This window comes from Bombina bombina, chromosome 3 (genome assembly GCF_027579735.1).
Source record: "Bombina bombina isolate aBomBom1 chromosome 3, aBomBom1.pri, whole genome shotgun sequence".
In the NCBI taxonomy this organism is placed as follows: domain Eukaryota; kingdom Metazoa; phylum Chordata; class Amphibia; order Anura; family Bombinatoridae; genus Bombina; species Bombina bombina.
The window spans coordinates 563925651-563951358 of record NC_069501.1 but is presented as its reverse complement, the minus strand read 5'-3'; the positions used below and the strand labels follow the sequence as shown (position 1 = coordinate 563951358).

The 25708-nt window shown below is 34.8% G+C and overlaps 1 protein-coding gene and 1 pseudogene across 1 annotated transcript in view; both read right to left on the bottom strand.

Moving 5' to 3' along the window:
* The window catches only part of NKAIN1 (sodium/potassium transporting ATPase interacting 1), a 78960-nt gene that overhangs the window by 51696 nt on the left and 1556 nt on the right, over positions 1 to 25708 (bottom strand). Inside the window, exon 2 of the mRNA XM_053707104.1 lies at positions 697 to 834. Coding sequence (XP_053563079.1) covers positions 697 to 834 — 138 coding nt within the window. The remainder of the gene's footprint in view (positions 1 to 696; positions 835 to 25708) is intronic.
* On the bottom strand, positions 17436 to 17960 carry LOC128653682 (60S ribosomal protein L19-like; annotated as a pseudogene).

The following is a 25708-nucleotide window of genomic DNA, read 5'->3' as shown; positions in this document are numbered from 1 at the left end:
TAAATATGAGATTTTAATAAAGTTTTTTTTTTTTGTTATACTTGGGATATCACCTTTTCTTTTTTCTTATTATCTTTTTATATGTGAGGGTTTTCAGATTTTGTGTGAGGACACCTGCTTTAGTTCCTGCAATTCATATTTACCAAAACTGAATACAAAACCACACCTGTACAAACAGACAGAGGCCATGTGTGGGTTATAGGGATGTGAGCACATGAGATTCAAAAGGTATATGCCCCTGGTCTATATTAAAGGGACATAAAATAGTAAAAAAGAAAATGCTCTTTTATTATTATTGCACTACTGCTTGCATATATTTATGTTTATTCCCTGCAAATGGGTATAAGTCAACTCAATTCCAGAGTAGCAATGCACTTCTGGGAACTAGCTGAACATATCTTGTGAGCCAATAACAAGAAGCATATGTGTGTAGCCATCAATCACAGATAGCTCCCAGTAGTGCATAGCTGCTCCTGAGGTGTGCATTTGCTCTCAAAAATGTGCAAACAATCTGTTGATACCAGTAACATGGCCATCTAGCCAATATATTTTTTTATTATTATTTTGCATTCTACATCCATAACTGCCACTAATTAATTTTATACGTTACCATTCTTAGTAAAGAAATTATACACAAATAATACGCAATATATGGACAAACAAATCAATCATTCATGCCATATGCTAGTTACTCACCATTATAAGGTACCTTGATCTATAATGCAGAGTTCCAAATATTCCCAGGATGACTGCCATGATATGCAGGAAGTTGGCTAATATGGGAGCCCATTGATAGCCAAGGAAGTCAAAGATTTGCCTCTGCAATGCTGCTGCCTGTCATAAAATAAAACCAATGTTAAAGGGTCTGTCCCATAATGGCAGTAATGCTTCAGTAGTAGCAGACACAGATCACATGAAACGCCATATCATGGTCATAAAATATTAATAGGATTGCCATTGTGGGTCTGAAAGGGTTTTATTGATGTATTAGTAATAACTGTGGTAAACAAAAAATGTTACAGCTTCAATATATTTGTGTTACACATACAACAATGTATGTATAATATGTAGAAAATAACCCCATAATGCTATACATATAGGATCCATGTACTAACCACTAATATTCTTACTCTCTGACACTGCATTTTAAATGAATCTATGTGTGCACAGGTTATGCCTCTTCCAGAAATAACATTGATCTTGTATTCTCATTAGAACCAACCATGTTGCCATTGATACTATTACAGTACGTTTATGGCACAGTTCCTGTAAAGAATGTTACACTAGTTTCAAATTTCCATTAAAAAAACAGGAATTTCCCTTCTTTTTCTTGTCTGAGTAAAAACATTAACTGTGGTATTAAAGGCTTTGCCAGACAATAGATATCTAACAATATATTAACATTCTGGACCTAACACAAAATAGGACCAGCCTTTGCCTTAAAGGGACATGAAACCCAAAATTATTATTTTGTGTTTCATATAGAGCATGCAATTTTAAACAACTTTCTAATTTACTTCTATTATCAAATTGTCTGTTCTTTTTGTGTGTTTTGCTGAAAAGCACGGACGTAAGCTCAGGAGCGTGTCTGGAGCACTATATGACAGCGGTTTTGCAGGAATGTTGTCCATATGCAAGATCACTAGATGGCAACACTATTTCCTGCCATTTAGTGTTCCAGATACCTGAGCAAAGAAGGGGGGTATAGGAGTGCGGCACAACGGAGGCTAAAGTGTGCTGAGGAGAAAGTACTAAACAGATAAGGCCAATACAAGTATATACCCTATAAAACCAGGTGTACATATTGAGGCCGAACTATCAAATGTCTGTCGGACCTGATCCGACAGTGCGGATCAGGTCTGACAGACATCGCTGAATGCGGAGAGCAATAGGCTCTCTGTATTCAGCATTGCACCAGCAGCTCACAAGAGCTGTTAGTGCAACGCTGGCCCCTGCAGACCGCTGCTTCCTAACTGCTGTTTCTGGCGAGTCTGAAGACTCGCCAGAAACATGAGCCCACAAGCTCCATACGGAGCTTCATAAATGGGCCTCATAGTGTAGATACAGAGTGCCAACAAGCTACAGTGTGTTATCAAGATCATGAAAATAAGAGTGGCACTACAGCGGGGGGCTTAGATGGACTATACAAATGTTACCAGTGCAGGAATGTGCATGGAATGTGCATGGAATGGCCATACAAATGTAACCAATAGAAGAGTGTACATAAAATACAAATGTAATCCAAATAAAAACCTTTAAAAAGCAATGTTCATTACAAGTGATATATAAAGAATATATATATATATATATATATATATATATATATATATATATATATATATATATATATATATATATATAATTCATTAAAATTATGGGGGGAGATAAAAAACTGAAATTAAAATCCTCCATGTCTCAAAATTAAATCAATGTAAATATTTGCATAGGAAATTAGCACATCTAGGCAAGATTCCCCGCTTGCTTTTTCCCAGAAATACTTCATATACAATGTTACCAATGCACAAGAGAATTCTGGGTAAGATATGCAAATTAGATATGCAAATTCTCAGGTTTTTTGCTTCAAAATACTGTTTTAACACAGCGATCCTTTTAACAGGATTATTGCAGCAAACCAGAAATCACTCACTAGACAGCCTGTTTCGTTCTTTTTGGAACTCATCAGTAGGAAATAGATTTCTGGTTGCTGCATTGGTAAAGCTATTTTCATGGTTAAACCAAAATTCATTAAAAATTATGGGGGGAGATAAAAAACTGAAATTAAAATCATCCATGTCTCAAAATTAAATCAATGTAAATATTTGCATAGGAAATTAGCACATCTAGGCAAGATTCCCCGCTTGCTTTTTCCCAGAAATACTTAATATACAATGTTACCAATGCACAAGAGAATTCTGGGTAAGATATGCAAATTAGATATGCAAATTCTCAGTTTTTTTGCTTCAAAATACTGTTTTAACACAGCGATCCTTTTAACAGGATTATTGCAGCAAACCAGAAATCACTCACTAGACAGCCTGTTTCGTTCTTTTTGGAACTCATCAGTAGGAAATAGATTTCTGGTTGCTGCATTGGTAAAGCTATTTTCATAGTTAAACCAAAATTCATTAAAATTATGGGGGAGATAAAAAACTGAAATTAAAATCTTCCATGTTTTAAAATTAAATCAATTTAAATATTTGCATAGAAAATTAGCACATCTAGGCAAGATTCCCCGCTTGCTTTTTCCCAGAAATACTTAATATACAATGTTACCAATGCACAAGAGAATTCTGGGTAACCAGAAATCTATCTCCTACTGATGAGTTCCAAAAAGAATGAAACAGGCTGTCTAGTGAGTGAGTTCTGGTTTGCTGCAATAATCCTGTTAAAAGGATCGCTGTGTTAAAACAATATTTTGAAGCAAAAAACTGAGAATTTGCATATCTAATTTGCATATCTTACCCAGAATTCTCTTGTGCATTGTTAACATTGTATATTAAGTATTTCTAGGAAAAAGCAAGCGGGGAATCTTGCCTTGATGTGCTAATTTCCTATGCAAATATTGAGAGAGAGAGAGAGAGAGATAGAGAGAGAGAGAGAGAAAGGACAATAAAATATGATCTGAGCTCAGATATACATAATAGACCCAATGGGGTCTTCTAGATTGGCACATCAATGGACACTTTTTTGGGAACTATCAAATGTCTGTCGGACCTGATCCGACAGTGCGGATCAGGTCTGACAGACATCGCTGAATGCGGAGAGCAATAGGCTCTCTGTATTCAGCATTGCACCAGCAGCTCACAAGAGCTGTTAGTGCAACGCTGGCCCCTGCAGACCGCTGCTTCCTAACTGCTGTTTCTGGCGAGTCTGAAGACTCGCCAGAAACATGAGCCCACAAGCTCCATACGGAGCTTCATAAATGGGCCTCATAGTGTAGATACAGAGTGCCAACAAGCTACAGTGTGTTATCAAGATCATGAAAATAAGAGTGGCACTACAGCGGGGGGCTTAGATGGACTATACAAATGTTACCAGTGCAGGAATGTGCATGGAATGTGCATGGAATGGCCATACAAATGTAACCAATAGAAGAGTGTACATAAAATACAAATGTAATCCAAATAAAAACCTTTAAAAAGCAATGTTCATTACAAGTGATATATAAAGAATATATATATATATATATATATATATATATATATATATATATATATATATATATATATATAATTCATTAAAATTATGGGGGGAGATAAAAAACTGAAATTAAAATCATCCATGTCTCAAAATTAAATCAATGTAAATATTTGCATAGGAAATTAGCACATCTAGGCAAGATTCCCCGCTTGCTTTTTCCCAGAAATACTTCATATACAATGTTACCAATGCACAAGAGAATTCTGGGTAAGATATGCAAATTAGATATGCAAATTCTCAGGTTTTTTGCTTCAAAATACTGTTTTAACACAGCGATCCTTTTAACAGGATTATTGCAGCAAACCAGAAATCACTCACTAGACAGCCTGTTTCGTTCTTTTTGGAACTCATCAGTAGGAAATAGATTTCTGGTTGCTGCATTGGTAAAGCTATTTTCATGGTTAAACCAAAATTCATTAAAAATTATGGGGGGAGATAAAAAACTGAAATTAAAATCATCCATGTCTCAAAATTAAATCAATGTAAATATTTGCATAGGAAATTAGCACATCTAGGCAAGATTCCCCGCTTGCTTTTTCCCAGAAATACTTAATATACAATGTTACCAATGCACAAGAGAATTCTGGGTAAGATATGCAAATTAGATATGCAAATTCTCAGTTTTTTTGCTTCAAAATACTGTTTTAACACAGCGATCCTTTTAACAGGATTATTGCAGCAAACCAGAAATCACTCACTAGACAGCCTGTTTCGTTCTTTTTGGAACTCATCAGTAGGAAATAGATTTCTGGTTGCTGCATTGGTAAAGCTATTTTCATAGTTAAACCAAAATTCATTAAAATTATGGGGGAGATAAAAAACTGAAATTAAAATCTTCCATGTTTTAAAATTAAATCAATTTAAATATTTGCATAGAAAATTAGCACATCTAGGCAAGATTCCCCGCTTGCTTTTTCCCAGAAATACTTAATATACAATGTTACCAATGCACAAGAGAATTCTGGGTAACCAGAAATCTATCTCCTACTGATGAGTTCCAAAAAGAATGAAACAGGCTGTCTAGTGAGTGAGTTCTGGTTTGCTGCAATAATCCTGTTAAAAGGATCGCTGTGTTAAAACAATATTTTGAAGCAAAAAACTGAGAATTTGCATATCTAATTTGCATATCTTACCCAGAATTCTCTTGTGCATTGTTAACATTGTATATTAAGTATTTCTAGGAAAAAGCAAGCGGGGAATCTTGCCTTGATGTGCTAATTTCCTATGCAAATATTGAGAGAGAGAGAGAGAGAGAGATAGAGAGAGAGAGAGAGAAAGGACAATAAAATATGATCTGAGCTCAGATATACATAATAGACCCAATGGGGTCTTCTAGATTGGCACATCAATGGACACTTTTTTGGGAATATTTGCTCCCATTTGTTTGGGACTATTTGTTCTCTCTCTGGGACATTCCCCCCCTTGGGTCTATTATGTATATCTGAGCTCAGATCATATTTCATTGTCCTTTTTCTCCAGATATATATATTCTTTATATATCACTTGTAATGTACATTGCTTTTAAAAGGTTTTTATTTGGATTAAATTTGTATTTTATGTACACTCTTCTATTGGTTACATGTGTATGGCCATTCCATGCACATTCCTGTACTGCATAGTACATCTAAGCCCCCGCTGTAGTGCCGCTCTTAATTTCACAATCCTGATAACACACTGTAGCTCATTGGCACTCTGTATCTACACTATATGTACACCTGCTTCATTGGTTTTATTGGGTATATACTTGTATTGGCCTTATCTGTTTAGTACTTTCTCCTCAGCACACTTAAGCCTCCGTTGTGCCGTGCTCCTATACCCCCCCCCCTTCTTTGCTCTTCTCATAGTACGATCCTGTTAGGTGATCATTATCTTTTAGTGAGCTTGTGTGCCTGCATATTTGGCGCTGACTACCATACTCTTTCTTTAGACGTGTTCCAGATACCTACCTACATATCTCTTCAACAAAGAATATCATATGAACGAAACAAATCTGATAATAAAAGTAAATTGAAATATGTTTCTGTTTTTTAAATTGCATGCTTTGGGTTTCATATTCGTTTAAGAACAGATTCAGTCCTATTTGGAATATTATCATACAAGCCCTGAACTAAATTTAGTGAAATATTGCACCATTCGTCAAGGAGAAAATGATCCAGATAAATGAAAAGATCTATGTTATCAAAATAATAAATCTCAGCGCTCCCTGTATGCAAGTAAAAAATCCGGTATTCAGTAAATAAAAACAATTTTGAAAAAATTATTGTAAAAACTTTCGTGGGAATACTTACTATGAATTAATGATTTACCACTGTAATAAATTAGTCGAAACACAGTGGCACTTAATAATCTTAAAAAACTTTAAATCATCCCTCATAAAACCATTCAAATAATTATAGCAATAAAAACCATAAAATAGTTAGTTACCAAAAATGCATGAAAAAAGTCTGTGAAGTAAAAAAGAACAATACCCCTGAAGAAGTTTGCTCGTTGCAAAGGAAACGCGTTGGGTTTATGAGAGGACAAAACAGTGACAGTTTTTAAATTGCCGAACACCAGCTGTAATGAAAGACTTCACAAGCCGCTGACATTTGGTAACAACGAACGCTGCTGTGAGAGAGCAGCTGAGGCGGTAAATTTCACAAACAGAGATCTAAGACGGGATTTCAAGTTTGAATCAGCTTCTGGTGGATAACGGACATTTGCTGACACTTATATGAAAGGCGTTATTAACACTACAATCTTGTAAGTGTAAATTATTAACTTTATGCGCACTAATAAATTGTTTTAAAGCTACCTTGAATCGGTGGGCGCTGTGTGTTTGTTGTTTATTTTAAATGAAAAGATCTACTTCACACTGCAGTGCTCCAGAACTTCCCATAAAGGTCCAACAGATCTTGTGATTGTGGAGGTCAGGTCATGGAGACATTTGACTTCATTCTGGTGTTCATGAAACCATTCTTGACCTGTTTAGCCGCGTGTATGGGATATTATCATCCTGGAGTATCTGATCATCATGAGAGAATAGAATCTGCACCATAATATGGACCTGGTCCTGTAAAAATAAACTAATATTGCATGGCTGCTTTATGATCACGCAATGCAATCATCTGACTTAATGACTCCCACGACATAGCAGCTCAATCCATTATGGATTCCCCATTATGTTTAACATTTAGCAACAGACATAGAGGGTTGAAGAATCCTCTGGATTTTTCCAGACATAAACCTGCCTGGATGAAAGATGACATAATATTGTATTACTTTTTCTGTTGCTCAGAAGTACAGCTTGTGTGCTCCTTACATGAGGGTATGTGTTTCTGTGCAATGGTCTTGCATATAAGTGGTTTCTGTATGGAGCCATCACAGCTGTGTGAGGTTTACAAAACCAATTTTTTTTTTCTTGAGACTGGGACACAAATGTACAGATTTCATTTGTGGTCATTTCATTTTTTAGCTGTCATTTTATGTGACTGATAGTCTATCCCTGTGCGTGAGCTTCCACTGGTGACCAGTGCTCCTCTTTGCTGGTGCCATATGTCCTTGTTTGGCGATATGCATAACATTATTATTAAGACTGTTCTCCTTGACACATTAAACCACTTTGCAGGTTTAGTGGCGGATGCATCAACAATTAGAGCACTGACTGATTTGCCTCTTTGGAAGTCTGTGAGTTGGTTAAAGGGACAGTCAACACCAGAAATGTTATTGTTTAAAAAGATAGATAATCCATTGATTTACCATTACCCGTTTTTTCACCGCTATGATTGATTATCTTGTATCTAAGCTTCTGCTGACTGCCTCCTTATCTCGGATATTTTGATAGATTTGCATTTCAGGCAATTAGTGCTGCCTCTTAAATAACTCCACTGAAGTGAGCACAATGCTACCTATATGGCACACACAAACTAGCAGTACATGTTATTAGCTATTCACAGCCAGATGGTGAGATAAGAGGTTGACTGCACAGTCTTAGAAATTAGCCTATGAGCCTACCTAGTTTTAGCCTTTAACACAAAATACCAAGAGAAAAAAGCAAACTTGATTATAAAAGTAAATTGGAAAGTTGTTTAAAATTGCATGCCCTATCTGAATCATGAAAGTTTAATTTGGACTTTACTGTCCCTTTAATGTTTCTTTGACAATTCACAACAACAAAACTCCATACTTATTTTAAAGCGGACACCTGCTGCTAACGTGTAATCTACCTAACATGACTTGCTTTTGCAGCTTCAATTGTAATCATTATTTATTTTCTTCAAATTTAAATTTAGTTTTCAACTGGTGTATTTATTATTATTATTATTTTGTCAAACACCTGCATATGATGATTATGTACTTAATATAAATACTGTTCAAGGGATGACTCCAATATACAATCACTCCAGGAAAAAACATCTACTTTAACATATTTAGCCATATTTACCAGTGTTCACGACACGGCTTGATAAATCCAGAGGTAGGGAGCCGTGGAGGGGCGTAACACGACCTCATTGCAACCCCTCCGGTACAAATATAGTGGCAGGTTTTTCTGTACAGTAACCAGAAACCCTGACCCCATATTGTAAAGGCAAATTCATACACTTCCCTTAATTTGAGAGCCCTTTTTGCAAAGGTTAAACAGAGGGGCTGGATTTGATACAAGTGGAACCCCACTCATTTAGTAACTTCGCTACTAATTGCAAGGCCAGGTGGACCACCCCTGGAGCAATGGCTTCTAACATTATAATGCAAAATTTGCATGCTCTAATTTGTTGGAGAATGTAATGTTGGCATTGCTGACCCTACCTTTTGTAAAACAACTTGTAATAACAAGACATTTCTGTTGTGTTGATATAGAATAACATATCAGCCAAGTGTGAACATTTAAACATTTAAATCATGTTTGCTGCAATTGTTTTTCAATAGCCAAACTGTACCTACCATTTGTCCTATCTGAAAGAGCCAATCTGGTCTTGAGGCTGCAGACAAGACTAGCCACTGTCATTCTGTTAGTACAAATTGAATTGCTTTACAGTTGTTACCTGTTAAAGCCAATAAGGGAAAGCTATGTAGAAGGGATATCCTTGAGAAGGCTGCACTGTGCTTTCCCAGCTGAGAGAATTAGAAAAGTCACAATTTTCAGAGATAATACATGAAAAGGGGGCAACATAGATAATGAAAGTATACTGCAATGTTGTTTTTATACATAACAAAATATTTTATATAAAACTCTCAAGTTAATGTCCCCTTAATCCCTGCAAAGAGGATAACCACATAGGAAAGACCTGCAAGAAACAGCAGTCAAACATAGCTGATATTCACAAGCAATTGGTTTCTATTTTTCTACATTATTTCTGAGTAATATAATCCATGTTTATTTATTATAAATATTAATAAACCTTTCCCAGTATCAAAGTAGTGTGCCTCAGCTATAAAATAATCCAGTGGGACCATTCTGTCAAGTATACGGGGCTTAACAAACATATTGTGCACCTTCCTACCCTTAGTTGACCCAGAGATCAAGAACCACATTAAACCCTGAAATTAGAAATAGACTGGAATGGTAACTTTCTGTCATTCCCTTCCCCCTTGAGATATATATCCATCAACTGTAATATAATGAAATGTAATATACGCCCATCAAATGTGACATAATGTAACCTACTATACTGTCCCACTGCACAGCTTGTTCTACTAATACAACACAGAATGTGAATCTACCAGAGAGCATGTCTATATATTTAAATGTACACATCTTAATTAAAACCCACTGCACTTCTAAGAATTTCCACACTAATAACAAATAAATGCAAATGTGTCTGACCAAGTATCCTGGCAGTGAAATGGTCAGTAAATGCTTTAGAATCAGACAGGGGGTAATTAAAAAGCTTTTAACCGCAGCAATTTTTGTTTTAATTGGATTATCGAACAGCTCAGGAGCCAGAGACCAGTCTTTGCCCCTAAGGTCCATAGGAAGTTCTCTTTCTTAACCTGTTAAATGATATTTTTATACTGTATGTATATTTAAAAATACATGTCCTTCTTGCTATCCTGAATGTAAATTGACTTCACTTAAATAAATAATAACAAAAACATTTACAGCGTGGTGTTCTTATATATCCGTGTGTATGTGTGTGTGTATAGATAGACAGATAAATAGATAGATATACGGACAGACAGACAGATAGATAGTACCCTCTATAAAAATACTAACCATACACTAGGGCCCAGACTAGGGTTGCCAACTCTGAGCAGCACACAAATAGTGACACTAAACAGTACTATTCATATTCCTCTCTGCACACCCTGCAGCATGTGTAACTCATAAGTGTCCAGGAAAACATGGCCGAGGTGACAACCCTAGCCCAGACCATATTGTCAGTTGTAATCTTAACACAAATATTCATTAAAGGGACATTAAACACTTTGAAATTGTAATACAAATGATAAATTGAATACATTAAAAAGAACCTCTGCAATATACTTTCATTATTTTTGTCCCCGTTTTCTGTAATTCCATTCTGAAATTGTGAGCTTTTCAGTTCCAGTGTAGAACACTGTTATATTCCACACAGCCATTGGCTGCACACTCTAGTGACCTATTTATAACTGTTCCTAATTGGCCATAGCAGAAAAGGTAACCTAAATTACAACATGGCAGCTCCCATTGTTTTATAGACACTAAAATTTTACACTTATTTTGTCACTATTTAAACAGCTAATAAAACTTTAAAAAATATATCTTCATGTTACTCTCAGACTAATCTTTTCTTTGAACGCATTATTCTATCTTGTATTTATTCAGTGTTTAATATTCCTTTAAAGGGTGATTTTTGTTGTTACCATCAGTTATTAAGTTTACAGCATGAGATCCAAACCTAGGTTTGCAAATCCTAGAATGCAAGAGTCATAGCAACTAAAATGTTTACTTTTGGTTATTATTTATTTAATTTTACATATATCTTTGTACAAAAACTCTGGAAAAAAACAGAGGCCTGTTCCTCAATATTATTCTATCTATCTATCTATCTATCTATCATCTTTCTTTCTTATCTATTTTTTTGCATTAATTACTTATAATTAGGCCATTTAATTGGTAACTACATTTATATGATATTGTATGTCAGTGTAATTTTCTAAACTCTACAATAGCGATTGAACCTCTCTCAGTTTAAAGGGACAGTATACTGTAATAGTTTCTACCCTAATGTGTTCCCAATGATCAGTTTTACCTGCTGGAGTGTATGACACTGCCACAAAACTTTATTTTCTATACATGTATATTTTTTATGCATTTAGCTATTGAAACTGTCACTTACACTAAAAAAGTAAATATTGTAGTAATGAATACAAAAAAAGCTATGTAAACAAAATACATTAGTACAACTCACCCTCCCAGTGGGAGATATAGGTACAAAAATGTTCATTTTTAATTGTTCTCTCTAGTATTTGGTTTTGTGTATACATTCAGACAATGAAGTATATGTGTGTGTATAGACACTGATAAGATAAAAAGGTCTGCTCTTTGTGCAAGCACAGCCCATTTGATTTGGTTTTGGTTGCAATCCTAAAGCCCTTCTCTTATTCCTCTCCACTTTACTATAGTCATAATTTCTAGCGAAAAAGGGGTTATCAGCAGAGCTTTGAACTGGCCCCCTCTGCATTTGCATAATTAACTCTACCCACTTAAAGGGACGTGAAACCCCATATTTTTCTTTCATGATTCAGACAGAACATGTGATTTTAAACAACTTTACATTTTGCTTCTATTATCTAAATAATAATATACTCTCTTGATATCCTTAGTTGAAAAGCATATCTAGCTATGTTTAGGAGCAGCAATGCATTACTGGGAGCTAGCTGCTGATTGGTGGCTGCACAAAAATGCATCTTTTCATTGGTTCACCAGATGTCTTCAGATAGCTCCCAGCAGTGCATAGCTGAGCCTCCAAAATAAAATACTAAGAAAATGAAGCAAATTGGAAAGTTTAAAATCACATGCTCTATTTAAATAATGAAATATAATAAAAACAAAAATGTTGGGTATCATGTCCCTTTAATACCCAGACTCCACCCTTTAACCTCCTACATTCTGCTTTGAAACTCTTTATCTCAACACCCATGGGGCCCATGTTAAGAATTAGTGATTGTTTCAATATTCTTAGACTTTTTTTTAATTAAATTTCCAGTTTATCTCCATTGTATCTTCCTTCATTAGTATACATAGAGGTTTATGAGTTTCTCTTTACTTTCACCCAACATGAATATACAAATTGGATATATAGTTACAAACATGTATTTTATCTTAGTACACATGTTGAAAATTAGTTTTGTGCAAACACAATTTAAAACTTCTCTAAATCTTTCTTTTTTTGTATTAAAAGTGATATGTTTGACATCCGACAGCCCTTGATAAAGTTCAATAGAATTTAGTTTTGAAGAGTAATACAACTATTAGGAAATATAGAACCTGCTCTGCATAAACCTCTCACTCTTTTGGAGTCTTCTACAGAATATAAAGCAGCTATTAACACGTGTATGTTACAAACTTAGCTTATAGTAGTAAACTAAGTTTTGTGAAACAATACCCATTTGCATAATGAAGGTAATAGTACTTCCAAGTACGGGATGTGGGACATCTATAGATACATTGTAGTGTTGCATAATTTAAGGAGACATTAAACACGGTTGAACACTCTAGTGATGAATTTAATAATTTGTCTAACTTGGCTCAGCAAAGGAAATAACAGACTTTTAAAGTCAAAGAAACCTAGGTTTCAATATGGTGGCTTCCATTACTTTACTGAGACTTAAACTTTAAATGATTTTCTTCAATATTTAAATAGCCTATAGAAGTTTAAATGAAAAAATTGGCTATTTTTTCTAATTGTAATCTCTGCGTTGAATACCACATTATATCAAACATTTATTTAGTGTTACTGTCCCTTTCATGAAACACATCTTGTCTAGTGACATTTTTATACATATGCTTCTCCTGTCTATTCCGGTTTTTATTATAAATGTACATTTAGTCAATGTTTCTGTCAGATCCCCACTCTATCACATTTTTATATTCAAACTGAAAAAGACTAAAGCGTTATAGTGCATGTAATAATGCATGCGCAATAATGCTTCCGTCTATCTCACCATGGCGATGAGCAGCCTGAAGCAGCTCCCATGAATTTTAATGGCTTGGTTGATAGTCATTGATTGGCTGTCTCTCTAGGGCTTCACAAATATATTTTTATTACATTTTTTGCAAAAATAGCAAATGCAATTTTTGAAACGGTAGCTCCAACTTTAAGACTGGAAGTGATCAATTAAACTTTATGAGCCATTTAGATGTCACTGGGAATTGAGAAATATATTCTACATGTGCATGTTTTCATAGCTGTAAGAAAATCTGAATATCAAAGAAATATAAATGAATATACCATTATAATGTATTAAATACTGAGTTTGCAATATAATGCAGTGTAAACTCTCTGGCTCCCACAACACCAATTCCTTGGCTCAGTGCTTTTCTATTGGCAAACTCATAAACTAATATGGCCTTTAATAGCATTTGTTTATGTCTTTTCTGATGTATTCTTTCTTATGCTACTGTCTATCAACAAAAAAATGATATGTATTCTCAGTATGCCTTAAGCCTGGCACAAATATTCTACTATCAACAGAAACATGGCTTTAACAAAACATATTCAAGTGTTTATATATTATTCTTTACTCTCCATCTTCATATTACCTGACTATTATAATTCAAGATCAAGTATGTATTGTTGGAATGTCTCTTGCCAACAGCTTGGTTGCATTATCATGAAAAGAATCCAACAGATTCCCCATAGTTGCCATATTTTAAACAAGTGAAGACCAACTTCCTAACACATATTTTAGAAGCCTTATAGGCTGTACATACGTTTAAATACACAAGTTATATTATATCTCCTAAAAATGTTCAGTGGCATGGGACCAGGGTATCATCTGTCTCCTGTTCTCCCCTCTAGAGGGCTCTTTTGAGTTGTTGCCACCTTGCTTGCCCTCCGACCAGAATTCTCCAAAGCACACATTTTTGTTCCACTTTTACTGTGGTCACAAAAACTAACACACATTCTTAGTTCAGTGTTTTCCAGAGGGCAGCAAAAACTAGTGTAAAAGGCTGCAAGCAGAATAGGGCCACCAGTTGACCATCACTGTTTAAACATTTTCATTTAGCCACTAATCATCAAGCACTACCCAGGTGCTAAACTAAATATATATATATATATATATATATATATATATATATATTTAAATATATATATATATATATATATATATATATATATATATATATATATTTAAAAAATACATATATATATGTGTGTGTGTATGCATGGCTCAAAACTTCCACTCTCCCTGGGCAAGAAAAATAAAAAAACCAGGGTGATTCAACATTCACTCACTATCTTTCCCTACTCGCCCTGGTTTAATTTCTTCTTGCCCAGGGCGAGTAGTGAGAGGTGGGCATGTAATGTAGGAACAGTGACAAAATGATGCCATGAAAATGAAGCGCTGGGCATGGAGGAGAAGTAGGGCAGGCAACAGTTTTGTTTCATCTTCCTGCTGCCTTAGATTGAACCTGCCCTGGTTTACACAACTTTGCATCCTATGAGAGGGAGATCAATTCTGTCTATTTATTGTGCCAAATAGCCAGCACATGAATATATGTTTTATAATTGTATTAAAAGGACTTCATTTGTTATGGTTTAAAATAAAATAAAAATGCTGATAAATAGGCTTTCAACAAAACTTCTAAAACTTATTTTTTCAAAGAACAGTAAAGTCATGGTTTAGATAGAATATGTAAATTTAAACAACTTTATAATTTACTTCTGTTATTATATTTGCTTTGTTTTCTTTTCACAACCTTTGTTGAAGAGTAAATCTAGATTTAGCAGCTGTATGACAGCAATGTTTGCAACAATGTGTACCTCTACTACAAAGAATGTTGCAAAACGCTTCTGTCATAGAATGCTTAAAGGGACACTGAACCCAATTTGTTTCTTTCATGATTCAGATAGAGCATGGAATTTTAAGCAACTTTCTAATTTACTCCTATTATCAATTTTTCTTTGATCTCTTGCTATCTTTATTTTAAAAGCAGGAATGTAAATCTTAGTAGCCAGTCCATTTTAGGTTAAGCACCATGGATAGCACTTGCCTATTGGAGGCTTACATTTAACCACCAATAAGCAAGCATAACCTAGGTTCTCAACCAAAAATGGGCCGACTCCTATGCATTACATTTCTGCTATTTAAATAAAGATAGCAAGAGAACGAAGAAAAATTGATAATAGGAGTAAATTAGAAAGTTGCTTAAAATTAGATTCTCTATCTGAATCATGAAAGAGAAAATTGGGTTTAGTGTCCCTTTAAAAGGGACACTAAACCCAATTTTTTTCTTTAATAATTCAGATAGAAAGTTGCTTAAAAGTTCATGCTCTAATTTACTCCTATTTTCAATTTGTCTTCCTTCTCTTGCTATCATTATTTAAAAAGAAGGAATGTAAAGCTTAAGAGCTGGCCCATTTTTGTTTCAGAACCTGGGTTATGCTTGCTTATTGGTTTGCTAAATGTAGTCACCAATAAGCAATCGCTATCCAGGGTGCTGAACCTAAAATGGGCTGGCTCCTAAGCTTTAAATTCCTGTTTTTTAAATAAAGATAGCAAGAGAACAAAGAAAATTTGATAGTAGGAGTAAATTAGAAAGTTTCTTAAAATTGCATGCTCTATCAGAATCATGAAAGAAAATTTTTGGGTTTAGTGTCCCTTTAAGACATGTGCACACTCTTGAGCCCCTATGAGCCTAACAAAATGTACTCTTCAACAAAGGATACCAAAAGAACAAAGCACATTTAATAACAGAAGTCAATTGAAAAGCAGTCTAAATTGCTGATGCTTTATCTAATCAATGAAAGATAATTTTAATACTGAACTCATTTACGCTGGCCCTTCCAACCACATCCCTTTGACAGGGTAGGATCTCAAATGTGTCTTTACATTCAGATAAGTAAATACATAGTTGTGTGATGTGAAGAAAAAAACCCATAAATAGAGCTATTAACAAACACCAACAAAGAGGTATTTAATCATTTGAAACTTTATGTCCACTTTAACATGGATAATCACAGTTAGCTAGGGAGAGTCATGTGAATGACCAAATGATTTTCTCTTGCTACTGCACCAGCTGCTAAACCCGTGCACCCTACATCAAATCTGTTTTTCAGCTGAGAACTAATTCAGTATATTATTAATTTTTTAGAAACTACAGTGTTTCTCACTCTCTGCCTTTCTGAGTGTAACTAAGTAGAAAACAGACTTTCTTTAATCAAATGAACTGTGCAAAAGAACTGAGCAGGAATAATTAACCCTTTATGTGCCTTATTTAACATTATTTTCACTGTACATTCTTAAATGCAGAAAAAAGCTTGATTTGACTAAGACTTTCAACTGAAAGCACCACCTACATTTCTCACTGGATGCAAAACATTCCCCTTTATGGGGTGGGTGCAATAAAAAACACCTCTGGACAGCTGTTTCAAGAATTTTAACTCTCATGAGCAGAAGCTATGGTTATTTTGCAGATTGTTAAAGCTTATTTCCAGAGAAAAAGCAATACTTATTTGAGTTATGATGTAGATAAAAGCACAAAATTAAAATCATCCATTTCATAAAGTAAGAGCCATAGAATTATTGTATAGAAAATTAGCAAATATATGCAAGTATCCCACTTGCTTATCCCCAGAATTACTTTGTATACATTGTTACCAATGTGCACCAAGGAACCCTGGGTGAGATATGCAAATTAGATATACAATATGTCACGCTATTTGCAAGCATATATAGGTATATCTATATTGCTTTTTCCAAGCAGCAAATTAAACCTTTCTTCTGATGATGTGAGCTAATAAACTCGAAACAGCTGTCTAGAAATGCTTTTTTTGCTGCTCCCAATCCATAAATGGGGATTGTTGTGGTTAAACACAATACTTGAAAAGCGTGAGATATTTAAACATCAAACATATATATATATACAGTATATATATATATATATATATATATATATATATACACACACACACACACACATATATACACATATGTACACACTTACATACATGCTCTCCCCAGGACCTAATGGGCACACCACCCAGCTGGTGGGCCAATGTTAACCTTAAATTAGCCAATATTAAACTTTTTTTTATTTGATGGGTTGAGGATGAGGAAGTTTTATTGAGAAAACTGACCAGCATTATATTTACACACACAATTGGATGGTGGGGTTTATTTCTTGCTAGACTCCTCTTCCTTTGAAAGAGTTTTGATCATTTCCTCTCTCTTGGCTTGTAGCCTCTCTTCACAGCGCTTTATCGCTTCCTTGGTCTTGGATCTACGAGCTTCGGCTTGGTCAGTCAACAACTTCTTGCGAGCTTTGTCTGCCTTCAGCTTGTGGCATACGGGCGTTTGCTGTACCCATTCTCTTGCCGATGCCCATATGTCTGCCCTTTCTAAGTGCAAGGGTGTTCTTGCGGCAGCGTGCACGGGAATGGACAGTCACTGGTTTACAGATGATCAGACCATCTTTAACCAACTTGTGGATCTACTGACGTGAGTTGGCATTAGCGATCTCATTTGTTTCATTTGGATCCAACCATACTTTTTTCTTGCCACAGCGCAGAACGCTGGAGTCGAGCCTCTTCTGAAGCCTGAGCATACTCATGGCGGCCGCTCTGCTGCAGCTCGGAAAGGCTATTAAACGTTTTTTATATTTGTTGCACAGAATATTATGAATATTACATTTTGCAATTAATCTGTGCTTTGGATAGTTTAAGAAGAATTTACAAATTAAAAAAAATGCTATAATATTGCAAAATATTTTACTGCCCACACCCGGCTACTTCATAGTGCCACCTGGCTGGCAACATTCTCTGTGGAGAACACACACATATACATATGCAATGGAGGGGTTAATCATTATTTGGCTAGAAAGGGTTAATTACTGATACCTACAAAGGATTATCACTGCTCTGTATAAGGCTCACAGAAGGAGTGGTTAATATTTATGTCTACATTTATGTGCCTGGCTGTAAGAAGTTTTCAAGATACACACACACTAATTTATACACGGGTTTGAAAAATATTCCTTTATTAATGAGTGACAAAATAGTGCTAGTCCCAGGAAACAGAAAGTTACTAGCATATGCAGGATTACTGTAAATATAGCAAAAAGCCCAATTTTTTACTTGTCCTCTGAAATATTTACTAGTCTGGGGGTATGTGTGTATATATACAGTATATATATATATATATATATATATATATATATATATATATATATATATATAAACCACACTTACAACAGTTACTTGTGTTTAATAGCCATAAACCATGTATACAAGCAGCTGTCTCTTTAAGTGCAGGAATGTTTAAACAAGAGGTTTGTGTTCATATCCAGGGTCAAGACATGACAGATAGGGGGGCTTGGGAAACAGAGATGAAAGGTCAAAAGCCAAGGGAGCTTGGGAATTTTAGTATTGCATGGGATGGGAACATGAGATTCCCCTCAATTACTGCAGACACTCAGCACCATTATATGCTGCAGATAGATCATAATCAGTGTATATAGATACTCTGAATGATTTTAAAAAAGCGGCTTTTTCCTATGCATATATATCATTGCATAGTTTCTACTAAACATTTTACAGAGCAGTATTCAATTACAGTTATATTTATGGTATCATAAATGAGACAACATACTTTAGTCTGATTGGCTATTAAATTATAAAGGGACCTGTATGAAACACAGTTTTTATAAATCGCTTTGTATATAAATTACATGGAAATCTTATTTTTTTTAATAATTTGACAGATATAATTTTGTAGATAGAGACAGGACATTATTGTTCAAGTTTAGATCAAAACTGGCCGGCATATTATGTTTCAGATTGTAGTGGCTTGCTTAAAGGACCAGTCAACACTGTAGATTTCCATAATCAACAAATGCAAGATAACAAGACAATGCAATAGCACTTAGTCTGAACTTCAAATGAGTAGTAGATTTTTTTTCTGACAATTTTAAAAGTTATTTCTTTTTCCACTCCCCCTGTACCATGTGACAGCCATCAGCCAATCACAAATGCATACACGTACCATGTGACAGCAATCAGCCATTCACAAATGCATACACACTTATTCTTGCACATGCTCAGTAGGAGCTGGTGACTCAAAAAGTTTAAATATAAAAAGACTGTGCACATTTTGTTAATGGAAGTAAATTGTAAAGTTGTTTAAAATTGCATGCTCTATCTAAATAATGAAAGTTTAATTTTGATTGAGTGTCCCTTTAAGTGTTTAAACACTTTGGGCCAGATTTAAAATGAAGCTAAAAATTTTTTTTTTTTTTTGTACTGGTATATAAGTCAATGGCTAATATCACGTGAGCATTAGCCTGGTGCACGCTACAGTAATCACTTGGGATATAATGGATGTATAAAAGATTTCTATTAGGTTCTAGGCTAAAATAATTCACACTGTATAATGCAAATGTGCTAAGCCGGTCTAGGGCAAAACTAGAATTCTTTGCTAGATACTTTTAATGTTAGTTTACTTATACACATTAGATTTATTAGCTGGGTGGTCAGTAAAAAGTTTAACACTGAATTTGTTTAACCTAATTGCTGTCTTAGGGCTGCTGAGAATTCACAAAAGTGATATTTCGCACTCCACGTGTAATCTGGCCCATAAGTTATTGCAATTGTGAAAGTTAAATTTTGACTTCCATACCCACTTTAAAGGGACAGTCTACACCAGAATTTTCATTGTTTTAAAAGATAGATAATCCCTTTATTACCCATTCCCCAGTTTTGCATAACCAACACAGTTATATTAAAGGGACATTCAGGTTAAATTCAATTTTCATGATTCAGATACAGCATGTAATTTTAAACAACTTTCCAATTTACTTCCATTAAAAAAAATGTGCACAGTCTTTTATATTTACAATTTTTGAGTCACCAGATCCTACTGAGCATGTGCAAGAAATATACATAACTTTGAAATTTGTTATAAAAAAATCTACTACTCATTTGAAGTTCAGACTAAGTGCTATTGCATTGTCTTGTTATCTTGCATTTGTTGATTATGCAAATCTAATGTGTTAACTGGTCCTTTAATATACTTTTAACCTCTGTGATTATCTTGTATCTAAGCCTCTGCAAACTGCCCCTTTATTTCAGTTCTTTTGACAGACTTGCAGTTTAGCCAATCAGTGCCTGCTCCCAGATAACTTCACGTGCATGAGCACAGTGTTATCTATATGAAACACATGAACTAACACCATCTAGTGGTGGAAAACTGTTAAAATGCATTCACACACAAAATCACAACCAGTTACGAGTAACCAAATGCCAAGTTTGAAAGAGAAAAAACAAAACAAACAAGGTGCACAGTTGTAAAAGATTTAGTTAACTAATAGGAAACACAGACATAATGATGAAAAGCCACATGCACCCTGTAAAATACATACACATTTGCATGAGCTCACAAATGCACACAGAGCAAGTCAATGGTTTCAGGAGGGAAAGTATAATAAAGGGACACTGAACCCAATTTTTTCTTTTGTGATTCAGATAGAGCATGCAGTTTTAAGCAACTTTCTAATTTACTCCTTTTATCATATTTTATTCATTCTCTTGCTATCTTTATTTGAAAAAGAAGGCATCTAAGCTTTTTTTTGGTTCAGACTGTGGACAGCACTTTTTTATTGGTGGATGAATTTATCCACCAATCAGCAAGAACAACCCAGGTTGTTCACCAAAAATGGGCCGGCATCTAAACTTACATTCCTGCTTTATCAAATAAAGATACCAAGAGAATGAAGAAAATTTGATAATAGGAGTAAATTAGAAAGTTGCTTAAAATTGCATGCTCTATCTGAATCACGAAAGAAAAAAATTGGGTTCAGTGTCCCTTTAAAATAACTTAGTAAATATTGCCTTATTTGACATCACTTTAAAGGGACACAAACCCCAAAATGTTTCTTTCATAATTCAGATAGACAGGGTGATTTTAAACAACTTTCCAATTTGCTTCTATTATCAAATTTGCTTCATTCTCTTGGTATTGTTTGTTGAAGGAGCAACAGTGCACTACTGGGAGCTAGCTGAACACAATTGGAGAACCAACTACAAGAGGCATATATGTGCAGTCACCAGCTCGCTACCAGCAATGCACTGCTGCTCCTGAACCTACCTAGGTATGCTTTACAATGAAGGATACCAAGAGAATAAAGCAAATTAGATAATAGAAGTAAACTGAAAGTTGATTAAAATCACAATCTCTGTTTGAATCATGAAAGAAAAATGTTGGGTGTCATGTCCCTTTAATGTCCTTTTATTCTTAACAATATTTTTAGCATATTCAGTTGCTGTTTTTTATTGCATTCTACTGTATGTATAAATTTGTATATTCGTTTTGTGTTGTGTAGATTCATGATGAAAATCTATATTTAGAAAATGAACACACAGCTCTATATATTTATCTTTTGTATCAATACACTGGCAATGTACAAACTGCATTATATGGATAGGATGCGTATCTATAGACTATAAATGACCAGCATGTTGCTAGGAATGGTCAGTAATATTTCTAGCCATTAAAGGTTCCCTTTTTGCTTACTAGTACTTCCCCCCAGGAAATGAATAATGGATATTTATGGACTCCGGCACAGATTAACACACTATTTCTACTATGTATGTAAATCAAACACCACTCAATGCAGTAGAATTGCAAAATAAGTGCATAATAAAAACACAATGATTTCACACCCAATCTGAATTTCAAATAAGCAGTAGAATTTTTTTCTCATTTCCCTGTATCATGTGACAGACATCAGCCAATCACAGACTAGTATACGTATACCCTGTGAGCTTGTGCACATGCTCAGTAGTATCTTGTTCACTAGAAAGTGTTTTTATAAAAAGACTGTGCAAAATTTAATAATGGAAGTATGTTGGAAAGTGTCTTAAAGGGACAGTCTAGGCCAAAATAAACTTTCATGATTCAGATAGAGCATGTAATTTTAAACAATTTTCCAATTTACTTTTATCACCAATTTTGCTTTGTTCTCTTGGTATTCTTAGTTGAAAGCTTAACCTAGGAGGTTCATATGCTAATTTCTTAGACCTTAAAACCCACCTCTTTCAGATTGCATTTTAACAGTTTTTCACCACTAGAGGGTGTTAGTTCACATATTTCATATAGATAACACTGTGCTCGTGCACGAGAAGTTATCTGTGAGCAGGCACTGATTGGCTAGACTGCAAGTCTGTCAAAAGAACTGAAAAACGGGGCAGTTTGCAGAGGCTTAGATACAAGATAATCACAGAGGTTAAAAGTATATTATTATAACTGTGTTGGTTATGCAAAACTGGGAAATGGGTAATAAAGGGATTATCTATCTTTTAAAACAATAAAAATTCTGGTGTAGATTGTCCCTTTAAAGAGACAGTCAACACCAAAATTGTTATTGTTTAAAAAGATAGATAACGCCTTTTCTATCCATTCCCCAATTTTGCCCAACCAACATTGTTATATTAAAGGGACAGTTATACAATAGAATTTTTATTGTTTTAAAAGATAGATAATCCCTTTATTACCCATTCCCCAGTTTTGCACAACTAACACAGTTATATTAATATAATTTTACCTCTGTTATTAACTTGTATCTAAGCATCTTCTGACAGGCCCCTGATCACATGACTGTGACTATTTAAAATCTATTGAGTTACATTTAGCATTGTGTTGTGCTAACTCTTAAATAACTCCCCGGCATGAACAAATTGTTATCTATATGGCCAACATGAACTAGCAGTCTCCTGTTGTGAAAAGCAAATACAAAAGCATGTGATTAAGAGGCTGTCAATAGAGCCTTTGAAAAAGGCAGAAATTTTTGAGGTTTAAATGTTATAAAGTATATTAATATAACAATGTTGGTTGTGCAAAGCTGGGGAATGGGTAGTAAAGGCATTATCTATCTTTTTAAACAATAACACTTTTTTGTGTAGACTGTCCCATATTTTCTCCCCTTTAATTTGTTCCCAATGATCCACTTTACCTGCTGGAGTGTATTAAATTATTTACAAGTAGCTCCTTTACCCTTATATTGACATTTGAAATTGTTGATTTAGCATGTGGTATCCCCACCTATTCTGAAAGTTTGTGGCCGCGCGTACCAGCTATAGATAAGCTTTGTAAACACAGCCAGCAGAAGAAATTACACTCCCAGTCGGATATAACAGAGATAAGGTAATACAATGTTGAATTTTCATTGTTCTCTCAAAGTACTGGTGATTGTTTTAAGGACAGATATAAGATAAAGAAGCAGGTATATGTGCACAATGTGATACAGTAATGAGATCTGATTATACCTACAAGCTCAACCTATTTTATTAGGTTGTGACTTCAAAACACAAAATCAGAGCTTTAATATACACAAATAAGCCTTAAAAAGCTAATTTTCATACATTTTTTACTCTGCAGTTGGTAAAATAAGCAATTGTAAACACATTAAGGGAAAAACTATTTTACAGTATACTGTCCCTTTAAGTGAATGTAAATTTTGATGCTTAAAGGGACATTATACACTCATTTTTTCTTTGCATAAATGTTTTGTAGATGATCTATTTATATAGCCCATAAAGTTTTTTTTTAAAAATAAATGTATAGTTTTGCTTATTTTTAAATAACATTGCTCTGATTTTCAGACTCCTAACCAAGCCCCAAAGTTTTATGTGAATACTGTCAGCTACCTTCTCCAGCTTGCTCCTGTTTGTGTAAAGGGTCTTTTCATATGCAAAAGAAGGGGGAGGGGGGAGTGTCTTATTTGCCACTTGCAGTGGGCTTTCCAGCTACCTTTTCAACAGAGCCAAACTAACAGCTTCTAAGTACGTTTTTAAACAGTTTTATACTGGATTTTTATATAAGTATCTGTGCATCTTATTCTTTATAGTAGTGTCTATTACATGCAGTTATATGAAAATGAGTGTATACTGTTCCTTTAAGTGCCCGGTTTTTAAAAATTCGATTAAAAACAGGGGCACTTTAATTCATCAAAATTTACATTTCACTCGTGCTGTAAAAAAAACTTACCTTTTAATCTTGACAGCAGCTCCAGCTTCCTCCACCCGTCGCAAAGCCTCTTCCTGGGTCTAAAATTAGGAATCTGGCTTCCTCCAATCACGGCATTGAGTCAGACACTGATTCCCCTGAGGGGGAAGCCGTGATTGGAGGATGACCTATCCATCATTTCTGACATCAGAAATGGCTTGCGACGACCGGAGGAAGCTGGAGCTGCTGTCAAGTTTAAAGGGTAAGTTTTTTTCACAACACGAGAGAAATGTAAATTTTGATGAATTAAAGTGCCCCTGTTTTTAATCAAATTTTTAAAAAAGGGCACTTTAGCATCAAAATTTACATTCCCTTTAATATACTTTAAAACATTTAAACCTCTAAATGTCTGCCTGTTTCTAAGCCACTACAAACAGCCTCTTATCACATGCTTTACTAACTTTTCACAAGAGACTGCTATCAATGTGAGCCATATAGATAACATTGTGCTCTCTCTCGTGGAGTTGTGGCTGACACTGCACTAATTAGCTAAAATGCAAGTGAATAGATAATAAATAAATAGCCATGTGATCAGGGGGCTGTCAAAAGAGGCTTAGATACAAGGTAACTGGAGAATGTGTAATAAAGGGTTTATCTATCATTTTAAACAATAACAATTTTGGAATAGACTGTCCCTTTAAAACTGCATGCTCTTTCTAAATCATAAAAGTTAATTTTGACTTGAGTGTCCCTTTAATATACGAGTGAATTATCGGGCATTTATTCTTATACTGTTCTACCAAATAAATAAATAAAAACAAAATAAAACTTGACCATATGCCTTAAAAGCAAGGCTCAAAAAATCTCAGGAGCCACACACCTCCTAAAACTGTACTTATGTGTTTCCATTTTTCGGTTATACTATGGGGGAGATTTATCAAGAGACGAAAGCCCTTAATAGTTGAAGGCGCACTCATATGAGCCTGCAACTGATATTTATGAAACAGTGGTTTACACCTCTGCTTCCTAAACCCTCACTGCCAACTTAGAGCTGGCAGATGAAAATCACCTAGGACTGATCTGCCCAGGGTGATTGACAAGCCCTGCTCTAACACAATTGCTTGCGCAAGTACAGGGGAGAGCAGCATTGCACGAGCAATAAATATGGGGATCAAGAGCACCTCACAATTTGCAATGTCGGCACACAATTGTGTTCACTACATGTGCACCTTGTCTGTTTGCACGGTGATAAATCTGCTCCTATATATGATTATGTATAAATGTATTCATTGTCTCCTAAAAATAGTGTGTTTGACCTCTCAATATTCTGTCTGGCTTCTAAATTTCATATAAACTTGTCAAGACTTTGTTTAATATGATTTGC